This window comes from Quercus suber, unplaced genomic scaffold (genome assembly GCF_002906115.3).
Source record: "Quercus suber isolate HL8 unplaced genomic scaffold, Cork oak 2.0 scaffold_42, whole genome shotgun sequence".
In the NCBI taxonomy this organism is placed as follows: Eukaryota; Viridiplantae; Streptophyta; class Magnoliopsida; order Fagales; family Fagaceae; genus Quercus; species Quercus suber.
The window spans coordinates 1,056,933-1,075,902 of NW_027069507.1; the positions used below are offsets into that span (position 1 = coordinate 1,056,933).

The 18,970-nt window shown below is 38.1% G+C and overlaps 2 protein-coding genes across 2 annotated transcripts; both read left to right on the forward strand.

Moving 5' to 3' along the window:
• Nucleotides 1-7,346: 7,346 nt before the first annotated feature.
• LOC136066650 (probable E3 ubiquitin-protein ligase LUL4) lies at nucleotides 7,347-11,399 on the forward strand. Its single transcript, XM_065771330.1, has one exon. The coding sequence runs from the start codon at nucleotides 7,585-7,587 to the stop codon at nucleotides 8,086-8,088; it is 504 nt and encodes a 167-aa protein (XP_065627402.1). The 5' UTR covers nucleotides 7,347-7,584; the 3' UTR covers nucleotides 8,089-11,399.
• A 1,164-nt stretch (nucleotides 11,400-12,563) lies between these two features.
• LOC111986011 (reactive Intermediate Deaminase A, chloroplastic-like) lies at nucleotides 12,564-14,388 on the forward strand. Its single transcript, XM_024017649.2, has 5 exons — nucleotides 12,564-12,710; nucleotides 13,003-13,047; nucleotides 13,375-13,448; nucleotides 13,541-13,590; nucleotides 14,263-14,388. Exons 1-5 carry the CDS (start codon nucleotides 12,564-12,566, stop codon nucleotides 14,355-14,357), a joined length of 411 nt encoding a protein of 136 aa, XP_023873417.2. The 3' UTR covers nucleotides 14,358-14,388.
• Nucleotides 14,389-18,970: the final 4,582 nt, after the last annotated feature.

Here is an 18,970-nt window from a genome sequence, read left to right on the forward strand (position 1 = left end):
TTCATACATTTCCTCGTCCATGTCATGGATTTGCACGGCTTACCTCGTCCATCATATGGACGAATATGCATCAGGCATTGAAATTTGCTCAAGGTATAAGGTTTTACCTCGTCTTACTTCTTCCATCATATGGATCAATATGCCTTGGGCATTGAGATTTGCTCAAGGTATAGGGTTTTACCTCATCCTTTACTTTGGACGAGCACACCCTGATTTCATTGACAAGCTGACATTACATCTCTGCGTCCAGAGAGTTTTTTTCATCTTTGAGCTTTTTTGTCTTCTCATGGGTTGATTTGTACAGAAATAACATGGTAGTGATTCACACAACATTATGTACATTGCAAAAATATTGCTCAAAAATGAGGCATACACTTAGAAGTTTATGCATTTTTAGGAAAATAAATACAAACCAAACCATAACTTCGTCCATGACTTTAATATAATAATAACAAAGCAACACTAAAAACAGGTAAATAGACTTATGTAGATAAGTATACAAATGGTCTTCACGCTCGTCCAGGCTGGCGTTTTCATTGGTAGTACCTTCTCAGGTGCTCAACATTCCAAGGATGCTTCAACTTCCTCCCGTTTAAGGCCTTAAAGTAATATGATCCTTGTCTTTTGCAGTTAATAACTCTGTAAGGGCCTTCCCAATTAGGTCCCAACTTCCCATGAGCTGAGTTCTTTGTTGCCAAAGATATCTTCTTCAGGACAAGGTCTCCTATGTTGAATCGCCTTGGTTTCACCATTGCATCATATTGCCTAGCCATAAGGTTTTTGTACCTTGTCATCCTTTGTTCAGTATTCATCCTCACCTTGTCTATTAGATCCAGGTTCAAACGGAGTTGCTCTTCATTATCTTTGTCCTGATAGGTTGTCACCCTATGGTTGGCCATGTGCACTTCTGCGGGTATGACTGTTTCAGTTCCATAAGCTAGCTTGAAAGGAGTTTCTCCTGTCGGAGTTCTTACTGTCGTCCTGTATGCCCACAGAACACCTGGTAACTCGTCTAGCCATACTCCCTTAGCCCCCTCAAGCCGAGTCTTGATTATTTTTAATAAGGATCGGTTTGCTACTTCAGCCTGGCCATTTGCTTATGGATGGGCTGGGGAAGAGTAGTGATTCTGAATCCCGAAATGCATACAAAAATCTTTGAAGAGTGCATTGTCAAATTGTCGTCCATTGTCGGATATCAGCACTCTGGGCACCCAAACCTGCACACAATGTTCTTTTATACGAAGTTCTTAACATTTTGTTGTGTGATATTAGCTAAGGGTTCTGCTTCTACCCACTTGGTGAAATATTCAATACCAACCACGAGGAACTTCATTTGCCTTAAACCTAGTAGAAAAGGACTCAGGATGTCTAGTCCCCATTGCGCGAAGGGCCATGGGGCCGACATTGGGGTTAAATACTCCGATGGTTGTTTAGGGATATTGCTAAATCGTTGGCATTGATCGCAGACCTTAACATAAGCTTTTGCATCTGCTTGCATATTTGGCCAATAGTATCCTACATGGACGACTTTGTGAATGAGTGATCTGGCTCTCGAATGATTGCCACACACCCCTTCATGGATTTCTCTCAATATGTAGTTTGCTTCATCGGGAGCCAAACACCTAAGATAAGGCTGCGAAAAGCCTCTTTTATACAACACCTCGTCCATAAGTACGTACCTGGTCGACCTTATTCTTAACTTTCTAGCTTCGTCCTTCTCTTCTAGAAGTTGTCTGTCTTTTAAGTATGATATAATTGGAGTCATCCAATTTCATCTGCTCTTCACTTGTTGTACTTTTGGGATGTCTATACTTGGCATATACTGAATTTCATCAAACTTGTCAATGGCTTCATTCGCTGAGGCTTCATTCTCCAAGGCATTAGCTTTTATGTTCTCCTCCCTTAGGATTTGAACAAAGTTAGCTTCCTCAAATTTTCTCATAAGGTGCATCAGTACTTCTTCATTTGTTCTTTCTTAGCCTCATACATCCCTCTCACTTGGCCTATGACTAACTGAGAATCTCCCAAAACAACTATGGACTTCACTTCCACAGACTTAGCCAATTCCAGACCTTTGAGGAGAGTTTCATATTCGACTTCATTATTAGTAGCTTGGTACTACAAGCGAACCTTGTGTTTTAGTTTATCCCCTTTTGGAGATTGTAGAACCACACCTATCCCCCCTGCATACTATGTAGATGAACCATCCACATGGACGATCCATTTCTTATTTTCCATCTCTCTTATATTATCATGGGTTGGGGTAAACTCTGCAATGAAGTATGCTAGTGCTTGAGCTTTTATGGCATGCCTTGGTTGGTACTTTATGTTGAACTCATTGAGCTCGACAGCCCATTGAATTAATCGTCCTATAGCTTCCAACTTGTTCATTGCCTTTTTGAGCGGATGATCCGTCATGACATTAATGACATGAGCTTGGAAGTAATGCCTTAGTTTCCTGGAGGCTGTTATTAGCGCGAAAGCTAGCTTTTCTATCATTGGATATCGTCCTTCTGCTCCCCTCAAGGCTTTATTGGTATAGTAGACTGGCATTTGTACTTTTCTTTCCTCCCTTATCAATGCTGAACTCATGGCATGGGGGGTCACTGCCAGATATAAGAACAACTCTTCACCCATCACAGAAGGACTTAGTAACGGAGCCGTGACGAGGTATGTCTTCAAGTCTTGGAAGGCTCTTTGGCACTCGTCTGTCCACTCAAATGTCTTTCTAAAAACCTTGAAAAATGGTAAGCACTTGTCAGTAGCTTTAGAAACAGAGCTGTTGAGGGCAGCAACTCGCCCGGTAAGGGACTGAACTTCTTTGACATTTCGCGGAGGCTTCATATCCAGAATTGCTTTAATCTTTTCCGGATTCGCCTCAATTCCTCTATGTGAAATCATGAATCCAAGAAATTTTCCTAAGGCTACCCCGAAGGCACATTTGCTGGGGTTCAACTTCATGCTGTAACATCTAAGTGTGTCGAACGTCTGAGTGTCCGATCTGAGGACAAAACATGTGGTTAAACAGTCGCTGATACGTTGCCCTAGCATTTTTCAAGCCAAAGGGCATTACTTCATAACAGAATAAGCCTTGGCTAGTAACGAAAGAAATCTTCTCCTGGTCAACCTCGTCCATCCTTATCTGGTTGTATCCTGAGAAAGCATCTATGAAACTAAGTAATTTGTGGCCTGCAGTAGAATCCAACAGTTGATCAATGCGCGGTAACAGAAAGCTGTCTTTGGGCAAACCTTGTTTAAGTCGGTAAAATCCACACACATCCGCCACTTGCCGTCGCCTTTTTAACCATTACCACGTTGGCCAACCAGTCTGGATAGTACACTTCCCGTATAAACTTCGCCGCTATTAGCTTCTGAACTTCGTCTTTAATAGCATTATCTCTCTCAGGGGTGAACACTCTTCTCTTTTGTCGTACTAGCTTGGAGGAAGGACACACATTTAGTCGGTGAGTGATGACATTGGGATATATACCTGGCATATCCTCATGACTCCAAGCAAATATATCAATGTTTTTCCTTAGAAACTGGACGAGGTCCTTTTTAACTTCTTCTTTTAGATCTGCGCCAATCCTAGTACATCTTTCAGGATTGCTATCATCCAAGGAAATATCTTCTAACACTTCAATGAGTTCGGCCACAATTCTCCTTTCCTTAATGCTCATCGTCTGCTGCTGCTTGTCCATGGCGAGCATAGCCAAGTAACACTCTTTTGCTGCCAATTGGTCTCCTTGTACTTGTCTTACCCCATACTCCGTGAAAAATTTGACTGACAGGTGGTAAGTGGACGTGACTGCCTTCCAACTATTCAGAGTAGGTCTTCCAATTATGGTATTATATGAAGATGAGCAATCTACCACAAGGAAGCTTACATTTTTGGTTACTTGCTGCGAATATGTCCCCACTACCACTGGCAGCGTGACTGTGCCAACAGGTTGTACCTTCATTCCTCCAAAACCCACTAGAGGCGAGTGAATTGGACGGAGCTGGTCTCGTCCAACCTTCATTTGCTGGAAAGCTAGATAATACAGAATGTCCGCTGAGCTCCCATTGTCTATTAACACCCTTCTAGTTGTGTAGTCAGCAATAACTAAGGTGATGACAATAGCATCATTGTGACGGTGGTGAATTCCCTTGGCATCTTCTTCCGTGAAAGTGATTGCTTGCTCGTCTATGGTCTTAGCTCTTGGTGATTGTCCGGAAAGTTGGACTCTCTGCACTACTTTCAAGTACGCCTTCTTTGACTTGGATGACTGTCCTGCCAAACTTCCTCCCATGATAACTCTTATCTCGCCCAGTGGCGGTTGTGATGATTCCTTTACCTTCCCCTTCAATTTTTCATCCTTGTGGTCTCGTCCTAGGAAATTTCTCAGCTTCCCTTGTCTTATGAGATTCTCAATCTGCTGCTTTAAATCAAAACACTCGTCCGTGTCATGCTCGTGGTCTCTATGGAAGTGACAGTACTTGTTCCTATTGCGCTTGTTGGGATCTCCCTTCATTTTCTCAAGCCACTTCAAGGATGTATCGTCCTTAATTTGCATAAGAACTTGCTCAAGTGGCACGTTCAAAGGGGTATATTGTTGATTTTGCGCTGAAGAACCTGGCCTCTTATTATCTCAATCCTTTTTTTCTTCCGTTCGTCCCTTCTTTGGACGAGGACCCTGTTCAGAGTGACGAGCAGGGTTTGTTTCCACTCTCTTCCTCTTCTTAGCTATGATCGTGTCTTCTGCGTTCATGAAATTTTGGGCGGAGTGGACGAGTTCAGCCATGGACTGAGGTTTTTTCTCATAAAGTTTGTGTATGAACAAGTCGGAGTTAACCCCGTTATGGAAAGCTACTAACAGGAGCTTGTCATCTACCTCGTCCACGGTTAAGGCCTCCCTGTTGAAGTGCGTGATGAAGGAATGCAGGCTTTCATTCTCTCCTTACTCTATAGTCAACAAGCTGGACGAGGAACGCTTGTGCCTTTACCCTCCGATAAAATTATTAACGAACAACTTGCTTAACTCCTCAAATGATGTCACTGTGTTATGAGGTATTTTGCTAAACCACACTTGTGCAGGTACTTTGAGGGTAGTAGGGAAAGTTTTGCACATTATTTCATCCGGGACCCCTTGAAGGTGCATGGTAGTTTTGAAGATGGCAATATGATCGAAAGAATCCCGTGTCCCATCATATGAATCTAACGAAGGCATCTTGAACTTGGGTGGCAAAGGGTGAGCATTGATGGAAGCCACGAAGGGGGAATAGTCCTGTGAACCAAATCTTCTACAGGGTTCGTTATCCTCATATTCTCCCTCATCTCATCCATAACTCTTCTCATTTGGTCCATTTCCCTCTCCAAATGAGGTACCCTCCGTGGAGCGGTACCCCTTGACTAGCTTTTAGGTTTAACATTCCTTCCATCTTCTTGACTCTGGGCCTATCCTTCAGTGTCCCATTCGTGATGCTGCCTCCTTAAATTAAGTTGTCTCACCAACTCCTGATTCTGGTGGGTTAACTTCGCCATAGCAGCGGCCATGGATTGCACGTGTTGAACAGGAGATGGGTGCATGGTGGGTCCGATTGACGGTCGTGATGAGGGTTGCTTGAGGCGTCCCTGCTCTGTTGAGGGCCTGGATTAGTGGCCCTTGATCTTGTCCGAACCATTTCAACCCTTTGTCAGAGAAAGAAATTGCAAAACTCAACAAATTAAGTTCAAGGATGACAAATTTCTTTCCCACAGATGACGCCAACTGATGAATTCTGTTATACCAGTGGGCTAAAAGTCTCGGATGCTGATGATTTTATGGTAAGTCTTGAGAAAATAAACACAGAATCAGAGGAGACCGGTGGAAGCTGACCAAGAATCCTCCGATGGCAAAGTTAGTCTTTCTGTAATTCTAAAAAAATTGGAAGTCTCTGAATGTCTTACCATCCTGTTGGCGATCGTTTATATAGTATGTGGGCAATGGTTACTTATTTGATAACCATTCCTATTGCTGAGTAGTACGAAAGATTCAGAGATAACTTCCATAACTGCCATGGAAGTTACATTATTTGGGTATGCCTTTCACAACGGTTGGATTTGGCTTACAATGGTTCATCTATTCTCATACCTGGTGAAAATACGCATGTTTAAGGCTCAAAGTGCTCAGGACACAACAACCTCGTCCATCCTTCAAGGACGGACGGATGGACGAAGTCGCCATGGACGAGCACGGGGTACCTCCTCTTTGGACGACATTTATGGACGAGACGTGACTCGTGGACTTGGATTTTTATTACACCATCAAAGGATATTACAAATTTTATTATTGGCTTACAAATTGCTATGTTATTAATCACAAATGTAATTTAAACATTCATTAGTTAAATTGATGAAGTTCATCAATGAGAGTCAATGTCACATTATATTTTGAACATTTTATAATGCTTTTAGCGCATTTTTCCTTTTCATTTATATTAAGACTCTTAAAGTATGAGACTAATAGAACCCTAATCCAATTGAAACCCTAAAATGTTTCAAAAAAATGTTGTAAATGTGTTTAATCATCAGTTATAAATTAATTTCCCTTAATAATTTGAGAGTTGAGACTTTAATTTTTGTAAACTGATATCCTACAAAACTACATACCAAATAATATCTATATCTCTCTTTCAAAAACAAGATACAAAATTAAAAATTAGATTACAATTTTACTTAACTATACATTGTCATATATCCAAAATAAGGTACCTTTTTTAATTGTAATATATTTATATTTATTTTTATTAATATTTATGATTCAAATATTCAATTTTCTATATGAAATTAACATTAATTTAATTGGTATTATTTATTAAATTACATATTTAATATATCAATTTATTCTTGATTTGATTAAAATTAAATAATTTTATTTAATTAATATTTACATGTTAAAAGGTTTCGCATAGCCCTAAATAATGTTGGGCGGTCCTGTATTTAAATCATATAACTTATTAAATAGTTCATGACTATGTGCTGGTCTTAATCAATCATTGCATCATTCATGATCCAACCATTTTTCTTTTATGACAAAACATCATCCAACCATTCATTTTTGCAAGAGATGAATGAATTTTTAATTTTTTTATGAGAAAAAAAACTCAAGGGATTTTTCAAAAACTTGACCGTAGAAATTCCAGAAGATCCCCAAACCGTACTATTAACTTGCGTATAGAGAAAGAGAGAGGTCAAACTAGAAACCAAAGAAAACAACTAAAATGTAGATTTGAGTTAGTTTAATTGTTAAAATTTTTGATAATTATATAAGAAATATATAAGACAATTATCACCTATATCAAAAATTTATTAATATTTTAATCTGGTGAAAAATGTTATCTCTCTCTCTCTACAAAAGAAAACAGCAAAAATCCAATTTTTAACACCATTTCTTTCATAACTGCTGCACTGCTTCTCTTCTCTTCTCTTCTCTTCCTTCAAACTATTCCACCCAAAGTAAACTCCAAAACCCATACACACACATCTCTTCTTCCTATCTACACCCTTTTCCCTTTCCCCGAAATTCCCAAATTTACAATCTTTTCAATCTCTCAAAAACCCAAATGGGAATTTCATTTAGCACCAATAGAAGAAGAAACAACCCATATTTTCAACATCCGCATCCTCCTCCTCCCCCATACTATTACTCAGACCAACAACCACCACCACCACCACCACCACCTCCACCGCCGCCACCACATAACTATGGTCCTTATCCTCCACCCCACCACCCTTACCCTGCGCACCCTCCTCCTCCTCCTCCTCCTCCACCACCCCAGAACTACTACTACTCTGGCGGTACTTATGCCAATCCCATGACCATGACTGCTCGTTTCAACTATAACCAACATCCCCACCCTTATGTTAACCATACTAATGGGTGGCTCGCACCTACCCCTAGGCCACAAGCTGTGGACCCACCTCCTTATGTGGAGCACCAAAACGCCAAGAAGGTGAAGAACGATGTGAATATTCTTAAGGATACGCTAAAGCTTGTTGTTGATGAGCAGAACCCGGATCATGTCTTGGTCTCTTTTGTTTTCGATGCTTTGCATGATGGGAGGTAAGTGAATGTTGGTTTTTTTTTTTTTTTTTGGTTATGTGAATGATTGAATGATTGAATTTCGGTTTTCTTGAGATGGGTTTTGATTGTGGTGTTAGATTAGTGAGTGTTGGGTTCGTTTGGTTGGTGAAAAGGTTGTGGGAATAGGAGATGGAAGGGAAAGTTTGAGTCTTTGAAGTGTTATTTTTTTTTTTTTAGTACATGAGAACATTTAAGATTGAATTTCGTTTTTTTTATGTGTTTCTTGAGATGGGTTTTGATTGTGGTGTTGGATTAGTGAGTGCTGGCTTTGTTTGGGTGCTGAAAATGTGGTGGGAATAGAAAATGGAAGAGAAAGTTTGAGTCTTTGAAGTGTTTTGTGTAGGACATTAGAACATTGAGAGTTCTGAATCATTAAAATTAGTTAAATTAGTTGGCTTAGCTGAGTTCAAGATTTCCGTTTTCAAGAAACTGAAGCAATGGTGCATATCAAAACTGTAAAATTAAAAAACAAAAAAAGTTTTAATTCCTAACAGAGGGAGTTGGAAGGGTTTAGAATTGGTGGACATGTCAAAACCATTGTCAGGCTATGGAAATTTTAATTCCTCCCCTCAGCTTGTTGCTAATTAGAAACTGGAGCTTGTAATCAACTCTTTAGAATTAGGAACTCACTCATCTAATTCATATAACCATCACTTGAAATTGCAAGCTCCAGTCTCTAACTAGCAACAAGCTGACCTTTCGCTTGTAACCAACTCTTTACTATTAGGAACTCACTCATGTAATACATATAACCCTCTGCTACAAGCCTCTGCTACAAGCCTCTTCAACCAACTTCTAATTCAATGTGAACCCCTCCTACCCCCCCGCCCATATATTTTTCTTTCTTTTTGAGCATCTGAGAATATGAAGAGGCAGTTTCAAGAAAGAGTTTTGAAAAATCCATTTCGCTGTTGCTTGCTACTATAGATTTGCTGCAGTGAAATATCTGCCATTTAAGTCATCCAGTGTTAGAGATGAACTCATTAAACTTTATCAGACTGGTACAAAATTGCCACTAGATGATAAATGTTGGCCCAACAAACAAAAATTTTAATAGTGGTTTTATGTAGTATGAAGTTCCTTAAGTGTTTAAAGCACAATTACAACAATACATTGAAAGAGTAATATGATCATGAAATCCAGTTTTGGTTTTGAGGTTTCTTTGAGATTATTATAGCTCTAGATCAATATCAGTACTATGATCCTGCTAGAAGTTTTATTGTTTATTAGATATATGCAATTCAAATGCCAGCTGAATCACATATTATTTAAGTTTCTTTTGTACACATCCTGTATACTTAAGGTCTCTCCTTGTCTCTTTCTAATAAAGTTTCACTATTACTGGTCCCAAAAAAAGAAAAAGAAAAAGAGAAAGAAAATCAAATGCCTTATAATTGTCTAGTTTGACAATTTGATATCGTTGGCATTTTGGCCCCTACATGTATACATGCACTACAGGGTACAAAGTGACTACTATACTATATGAATGTTGACTTAAATATAACAAGGATTGTGTTTCTGGTCAACTATTGTAATGATGCAACAACAACAAAGCCTTAGTCCCAAGTTTTTTGGGGTCAGCTAAGGATCCTCAACAAGATTAGTTAGGGCTGACCACATTTTTTCTTTTCCTACGTTTTATTCTATCCAAAGTCATAGCCTTTGTTGCTTCCTTAATTGATATGTTCTTTTGAATTACTTCTACTAATGTTATTTTTTGTCTTCCCCTGTCTATTTTCGTTCTCTCAATTTGAATCAACCCACTCTTTCTAACCGGTGCATTAATCTAAAAGCTGCATTCATTGAAACTTTGCTTGGATTTATTGTGTATACGTTAATTTGGGACTTGAGTTATTGAAAGCAGCAATTATCATTTGTCAGAAGCTTGTTGAAGAATACAAAGATTTTTGTTCTCATTAAGTTATATACATCAATCATGACTGTCTGCACAGTGTCCAGTTAAATGATACTGTCTAGTGTTAGTATTGTTGGTAGATGGACTCGAACTAGTAAGATAGATGTAAAATTTTTAAAAACAAAAAGAATTGAAAACTATACAAAGAAGGTGTTTGCCTATCTATTTTCGTTTTGAAAACCGTAACTCAGAAAATACTGTGATCATCAGTTTAGGCAACAACGAAGAGACGTATTCACCGTAACTTAAATTGATTTTTTTTTTTTTGGCCCCCAAAGGAAAAGTGTATTTAATATATAACTAAGAATGAAAATCACTTGCATTAGCCAGGGTTCAAATCCAGGGTATTTTGTACAAATCTGGTGTTCAAATCCAGAATGAAAATCACTTGCATACACTAGGGTTCAAATCCAACACCAACAAAGACATCCAGGGTTCAAATCCTTTCCACCCCCAACTATTGATGTATCCAAAAAAAAAAAAATTACTTGCATAGTTCAAGGCAGTATTAGCGGAGTTAATTGTATTTTGGCCCCACAAAGGGAAAGTGCATCTTTGATTTACTTGTAATTGCATTTTGGTTGTCATCTTAGAAATTGTCGGATGGATGGTCCATCTTCATGTGCAAATCCTCATTGCTATGACGTTTTGTTACTTTTGTAAATTAGTCTATGCTTAACTTTTAGAAATTTCTATGCTAAATATTATTTCCAAGCAGTGAACAAGTGTCTTAAGATGATCAAGAGTAGGAGTTTGGAATTGGTGGCCATTGAAGTCAAATGGATTCTCGATGCTTTGAGCTGAAAATGGTTGGAGGCTTGAGAAATGGTTTGTTTGTGGAGATTTATATGAGATGTGTTAGACAAAATGAAGGGGTTATGGAATGGCTGTTATGCAATATGTGAGAGCTGAGATGGGCAAGGTTTTAGTAGATAGGGGGTTGGGGCATGTGTGGTCCGGGTTTTGGCACTTGGGCATAGTATGGGTCTGTTTGGGATCCGCTTATTTTGTTAAAACTGAAATTTTTTGTTGAAAGTACTGTAGATAAAGGTAAAAGTTAGCTAAAATAGTATAGTGGAACTCATGAATAGTACTAAAAAGTGCAGTGGGGCTCATGAATAGTAGCAAAACTAAGCTAAATAGTAAAATATGCTGGCTTTTTAAGTTGGAGCGAAACGCACACTAATATCATTTATAAAAATTATAACTGAGAATGAAATTACTTCACGAATTTTTCTAAAAACAGTTTTTAAGTCATCTTTCCAAATAAATTTTTGATATTGAAAACAACAAAAAACAATTTTTTTTCTTGGTTCTAATTCTCAAAAACAATCAATCACCTCTCGCAGACCCTGCAAAAGTGGGAGCTTTGTACACCTGGAAAGCACGGACGCGGCGCCGGAGGCGCCGCACCCGCGTTGGACGCGGCCCGACGCGGCGACGCGCGTCGGACGCTGCTGACCGCGTGTGTGCTCGGACTGGCTTAAGAAAACAAAAGAAAGTTTAAAAGAAGAAAAGGTATGAACTGGGAAGGGGACAGAGAGGAGAGGCGGAGATGGTTGGGTAAGAAAGAGTCAGAGACTAACGGGAAGTAGAAGAAAAAATACCCAGAAGGAAATGGCTGAGTCTAACTTGGTATAAAGATTTTTTTTAAAAGGTTTGGTATAAAAGGCTTGGGGAAATAAAATAATAAATAAATAAAAGATAAGGTTGACCCTCTGATGAGACCAAAAGCTTTGGGGAAATAAAATAAAAAATAAATAAAAGGTAAAGTTAATATTTTGATGAGACTAGATGTGTTGTTGACTTGCTGTGGCAGGTGAATGTAGTGAATAAAAGAAAAAAGGATTAATCTTATGGGTTTTATTTAATTTAATAATATTATATTTTAATTATTATCTCCTATTACTCTTAAATTTGGGATATGTGTATATAATGTAAAAAAATATGTTTAGTAATATATTAAAAATATAAATAAAAATATTTTTAATAATTTTTTAATCGCCGAGTCCCGCCGCACCTGCACCCACCTTTTTTAAAAATTGCCGAGTCCCGCACCCGTACCCGCACCCGCACCCGAGTCCCAAAACGCACCCGTGCTTCCTAGGTTTTTATTGATTTGTGATCATTTTTCAATTAGCCAAAGACAATGGAAGAGGAAGTGAAGAACTAACGGGAATTATATTTGTGGCTATAGAGAAAAGCTCAAGCAAGAAAATGCATTTTGCCTTTATGATTTATTAAAGTACCTAAGAAATCCAGTAAACTGTTCTCAACAGAATTTGGCATTCTAGCATCTTCTCTTACCAATATAACATGTGTATGGTATGGCCACTGTCTTAGCTTCCTCATTTAAAAGAGAAGGGTTGCTTGCTGGTGATCTTTTTGGGTGGCTCACAAGCACGGATGATAAATTTTCTTGTTTAAACTAATTACTAAACAAATGACATCAAATACCTTGATAATAGTTTGAAAATTGTTTGCCATGTTTGTCATTTTTATTTGCTTTTTATTACCAAATATTAAGTATCACAAATTCCCGAATGTGTGTGCTTATGTTTGTCCTGACTGTAGGTATAAAGGAAGCTGTTCAAACAGAAAAGGCTCCTTCTGCCTTGGGACCATATTCTCAGGCCACAAAAGCCAACAACTTTCTCTTTGTGTCCGGTGTTCTTGGACTTGTTCCAGAGGTTTGTTGCGTCACCATGACAATCCTGCTTATTACTTCTTATCTTTATTTTGCTTATGGGTTTACATGTGCACTTTTATGTGCCTTGGCAATCATACTGCTGATATGTGCCAATGCACACTAGTAGTGCCAACGGGCTCTAGCTCAAATGGCACCTCTTCCGCTCGTAAGAGCAAGGTCGAGGCAGGGTCATGGGTTCATGACCCAGTGGGTGGGTGTATAACCTTACCAATTAAAAAAAAAAGTGTTTTGGGTAACTGTACTGATGACATGTGATTTCTACATGAATACAGACTGGAAAGTTCATCTCAGATTCTGTGGAAGATCAAACTGAGCAGGTAAAGTAAATGACATGTACACTTTCTTTTAATGTTTTTAGGATACATCTACATATCTTCACCTCTCTGGCTGTTACCTTATTAGATTTCAATGTATTTGCATGTTCAGCAGGATATTGAATTCCTGGTCTCTTTCCCATATATATATATATATATATATAGCCCTTTTCGTAACTCAACCATCATGGAAATTTTTTGTTTGTCATAAATGCGGTTAAGTTCTCTTGGTGACGTTTAGCTAGGCAAGATGTGTGCAATTGATGGCTCTTGTTTCCAAATTGCAAAGCCAGTTGTTTTATACTTATTCAGGCCAATGGAAGTATGTAGGTTCTCAAAAATATGGGGGAAATACTTAAAGCCGGTGGTGCAAGTTATGCTGCAGTAGTTAAGACAACAATTATGTATGAATTCCTCAATTCTCTGCTATGTTGCCTTGATTTTAGAAATTGAATGTTGCTAAACAAATAAGTTTACCTATCACTGTTTGCTGCAGGTTAGCTGACCTTAAAGACTTCAAGAAAGTGAATGAGATTTATGCTAAATGTGAGTTCTATAATCAAACTAGATGTTTTGATGTCAATTTTAAACTTTTATTAGGAATGCATACAAATGCCGAGTCCACCATCTTTGCACCATGTATGTTGTGTTGAACCAGAAAAAAATTTGAACATTATAGATCATGAAATCTTGAGTTTTCTAGGTTTTAATTGATAGCTGAGGCTCCTGCTCATAGAAGGATGACACTAATTTAACAAAGTGGAGTGTAATCCCCTCTCTAATTATCAATTTGGTGGGTGTGAAAGCTTATCTGCTTCAGGGCTCTGCATAATTCTTATTTCTTGAGCCAGATTTGTAGCAGGTGCTATGAGTTTATGGTAGCAAGTATGGATAAAGATGTTATTACCTATCAAAAAACAAAAAAAAAAAAGAAGAAGTTTATGGTAGCAAGTATTAGCTTTCAAGCTAGACATGTCTTTTGGCCAAAACTTTGTTATCTCTCTGCTTATGCTGTTTAAGATGAACTCTTCTAAATTTGATTTTTGATGTAATATATAATCTACATTTCTTGAGGATTGGTGACCTAATTTGGGTATTTTGCTTCTACATAAAGAATCTCTAGCTTTACTAAGGTCACTATATTACATATAGTGATACAATTGGAAAAGTTGCTAAATATACCCGTGATCACACCTGCTTAAATGGTTTGTTTTGCAGACTTCCCTTCGCCTGCCCCTGCACGTTCAACATACCAGGTAGCAGCATTACCATTGGATGCCAAGATTGAAATTGAGTGCATTGCTGCAATATAGACTCCATTCATGCTTGGAATTTGCTTCTTCACAAAGCTTGGTTAATAAGGTGGGAGGGGTATCTCCAAGTTTTGGAGTTTGACATGTGGATGTTGTTGTTATCATAAGAAACTACTACAATCATATTTGTAAACTAATTAGACAGCATCAACCAACACAAGGATACCTAGATGTAGTGTCCTTGTTAGAGGAAATTTAATGGATGCTTTTGGTTTGCCTGAAGTTTATTGGCCTTAGTTTTGCTGGTGATTGGAATGTTTTAAAATTGAAGTAAAAAGATAGTTATGCTGTCCTATATACTCTAGTCCAGGCATGCACAATTAGTGCCATGCAGGCAAATGAGTTATGAATTACCATATAGCCAAATTTGAAGGCTTCTGTGGCCATTAAATGCTAGTGAGTAGAGCATGTGTTTTAGCATGACTGAAATGTCCAATAGGCGGGCAGGCGTTGTTTACATTGTTGATATGTTTTTATGACTGAATTTACACGGGTAATAGCTGCCCTAATCAGTCTCTTTTGCTGCTCTTCGGCTGGGCATGTTGTTTGTAACACTCCCCGTGGCATCTTGTTATTGCCGTCAGACCCGAGTGCCCATGATAGAATCTGCTCTACTTTTGAGGGTTTAAACTTGGATAGGTCATTCCCAAACAGAACAGTGGATATTGTCGTTTTATGATTATCAAGTACTCTTTCTAGTTTTCACCATCTGAAAATTCTCTTCACAATTTTCATTTTTATTTTTATAAAATAAAAATTATTGAGCTACACATGATTGGTCTTGAGGGGGGAACTACCCTGTCATGTAGATTACTGTCGGCATTTTATCCCCTGAGAATTATTATTTGCCATACCCATTTCCAATTCTTAAAAAGGTATTGAGTGGCCTCCTTGACCGAGCAAATAGCCATAGAGCTAGGCCATATTAGTTTATCTGTATGGGTGGAAAATAGAGGGAGGGGAGTCCCAATGATAACTTTAGTTCTTGTGGGAGATTTATAGAGTAAGCCAACTATCCAACTAGTTCCTCGGAGCAAATGATCGTTACCCATGCGAATAGCTTTCCAAATGTGAGATGCAGTACTAGACTGTAAGAGCTTTCAATAAAAGATTTTGTTGGAAATTTTGATTTAAGGACACGAGCCCATAACATATTGGGATTTTGCCAAAGACGCTAAGCTTGATTCATGAGAATGGCCAAATTACGATGACGATTTGAACAATTCCCTAGACCTCCAGCTTCCTTGGGCTGAGATATAATATCCCACGAGATAGTGTGACAAGTCCTCCTCTGAGGCGTGTCACCCCACAAGAAATTTCGGGTTCAAACGATCAATCTCTTGACAAATTTTTGGGGGTAAAAGGGTTGTTTGCATGGAATAAATGAGTATAGAACGATGTAGATTTTATTTAGGTAACTCTTCCTGCTATGGACAAAAATTGGGATTGCCATATGATGTAGGACACAATTTATTATTTAATTATTGTAAATTATTATTTTTGGTATGTTATGTAAAAAAACGTTATTTTAGGTTTATTTGATTTATTTCCTTGTTTTTAGGTGCATTTAATGGTTTTTAGGTCAAATTTGATTCCTGTTATGGTTAGGTATCAATTAGGAGTTATTTTAGATTATATTTTCTTGTCAGTCAAGTTTTAAGGAGCCCTTGAATAGGCTCCTAAGTCTGTAAACGTTTTTCATAGTTTATTATTAATAAAAATTCAGACTTGTGTCTATTGTGTTCTCTAGTGGATTCCAGACCTATCACCTTGTGGATTCAAGGAACCCCTCGTGGATTCGAGGTTTACTACCCAGAAACTAACAGTTTAATTTCTGTCCATCAAAGAGAGCATCATGTGTGTTTCTCTTCAGGCTTCCGCGACATCAGTTGGTATCAGAGCCTTGACTTACCCTGGTCTGATTGCTAACCGGCAAGACGGTAACCACCACCACAACAACGACGAATAACTTAGCGAGTATTACGTGACGTACAACAAGCACTCACAAATATCTATGCTAGGATGGCGCCGTTGAAGAATGGAAACAATAGGGATAACTGCAGCGGAGACCTAACTCATGGGCAACCTATTGGTAAGCAAATTTCATATAGACCTTATAAGAGAATTGCAAGTTTTAATGGTCATTTTTTAAAAGAAGATTTTCTTGATTGGTTACTTGATCTAGAGGATTTATTTGACTATGAGAATATTTGCTATGAGAGAAAAGTTGGACTTGCTTTGTATAAACTTAGTAAGTATGCCTTATGTTAGTGGGAACGAGTACAATCTAATAGAATCTGACAAGGTAAAGACAAAATTCGATCATGGCCAAGGATGAAAAAGATGCTTGCTATCAAATTTTATCTTTTGGATTGTGAAGAAATCTTGTCGTATACAATACAAGATTATTATTGGCCAAGAAGTTCATATTTGAATTATTTTGAAGAGCCAAATATTCCACCGTTAAAGGAAGAATTACATGTTAAAGAAAATATCATTCTTGAAGAATATGGAGAAGTCAAAGAAGAAAATATAGATATTTCTGAGGAAATTAATGAAGGCCTTGTTATAGAAGAAGAACCTGAAATCAAGATTGTGGAGGAGATTAATGAGGACCCCTTTATAGAGAAAGATCTTGAGGTTGAGATAGTAGAGACCATTAAAGAAGAAATTACAGAGGAAGTTGTCAACGATCTTGATGAAATCAAGTTAGATGATTGCAACATTCAAACTCCTATTATTTTATTGGGAGACACCGAAACAAAGTTTATTGATTTTATTAGGGTGGAAAGAGTTGATTTGATCATTGACTCTTATTTGGTGAATATTGTCAATTACATGAAGATCAAGGGAGAAGAAGTTCAAGTTGCCCAGTCAATGACTTTCAAGTTTGGCAAGAAGACAAAGAAGATGAAGTATTCAATGTATTTGTTCTCTTGGCATGGGAGATTCCAGATTTCAAAGATGAACTCGAGGACGAGTTTGTTTCAAGTGGAGGGGTCTGATGTAGGACACAATTTATTATTTAATTATTGTAAATTATTATTTTTGGTATTTTATGTAAAAAAACGTTATTTTAGGTTTAGGTGATTTATTTCCTTGTTTTTAGGTGTATTTAATGGTTTTTAGGTCAAATTTGATTCCTGTTATGGTTAGGTATCAATTAGGAGTTATTTTAGATTATATTTTCTTGTCAGTCAAGTTTTAAGGAGCCCTTAAATAGGCTCCTAAGTTTGTAAACGTTTTTCATAGTTTATTATTAATAAAAATTCAGACTTCTGTCTATTGTGTTCTCTGGTGGATTCCAGACCTATCACCTTGTGGATTCAAGGAACCCTTCATGGATTCGAGGTTTACTACCCAGAAACTAACAGTTTAATTTCTATCCATCAAAGAGAGCATCGTGTGTGTTTCTCTTCAGGCTTCCGCGACATCACCATCCTTCAATCTTACAACGAATTTTATCGACAATGAACTGGTAGGAATTTGTGGTGGTTCTTGAGTTGAAAATGGGAGTGCCCAGATAGCTACCTAAATGATTTGATGGAGATATGTGGAAGAAGCTGGACACAATTCTCTCTTGATGCCGAATATTATGAGAGAAAATAAGCTTAGATTTATTGGGACTAATAATTTGACCAGAACAGGTGCAAAAGTCGTCCAAAATTTTCCTAAGATGTTGACAACAACTATGCGAGGTGATAAGGGTGCTCTTGGAAAGGAGCAAGTTCATTACACACAAGGAAGCTGATGGTTCCTACGGCCTGTCAGCTTCACAAGCACGCATGGAAGTACGAAAGCGACGATATCGTAGGCTGACGACCTCACCTCGATACCTGACGACATCTTCATGAAGCGGCGAGAATAAAGAAGCCGACGGGAATAAACAAGTCGGTCGACAGGTCTAGCATGTCGTAGCTTGACCTCCATGAATATCTATACAAGGAAATATCTTGTACCTCACGATTAACCCTAATCAAGAGAATCCCTATAAGGAAAGGATCCTGTAAAATACATGTATTAATGAGGATCTTCTTGCAAGGAAAGACCCTTTCCGCCAAGAAATGAATGTCAGCTCTACAATACTATAAAAACCCCAAAGCCTTCACAAAACAAGGTATGCATAATTTACCCCAGTTCTGGTACTCTAGAGTTGTAAAAGTTTTTTAACTTAAGGTACCAGCGTTGAAAGAAGGGACCAAGAAGGACCCGAAGGAAGCAACGCCCTAAGTAGGCAAGAGCAACAAGACACCAGCCGTCCATCCGTCGTGAAAACGGCACTGCCATACATGGTTGCAGAGATGTGTGAGAGTGCTTTTTTTTTCTTAGCACATAGACCCAAGTAGAGACAAGGATCCCGGGCCCTAATACTTATTGTTTTGGTGGACTGGGTTTGATTCACCATGGCTAAATGGGGCTAATTACGAACCAAGTTGTGCGCAAGTCATATAAAGCTCCTCAAGATGAAAAATGCAATTCCTCCTAAGCAATAAAATACCATTATAAGTGTTTTAGTCTCGTAAAATGACCATTTACTCTTACGAAATAAGTAAAATAAGTGGTCATAATATTCACAATGAGAAAGAGATTGAAATAGAGTATTTAAGGCTTAT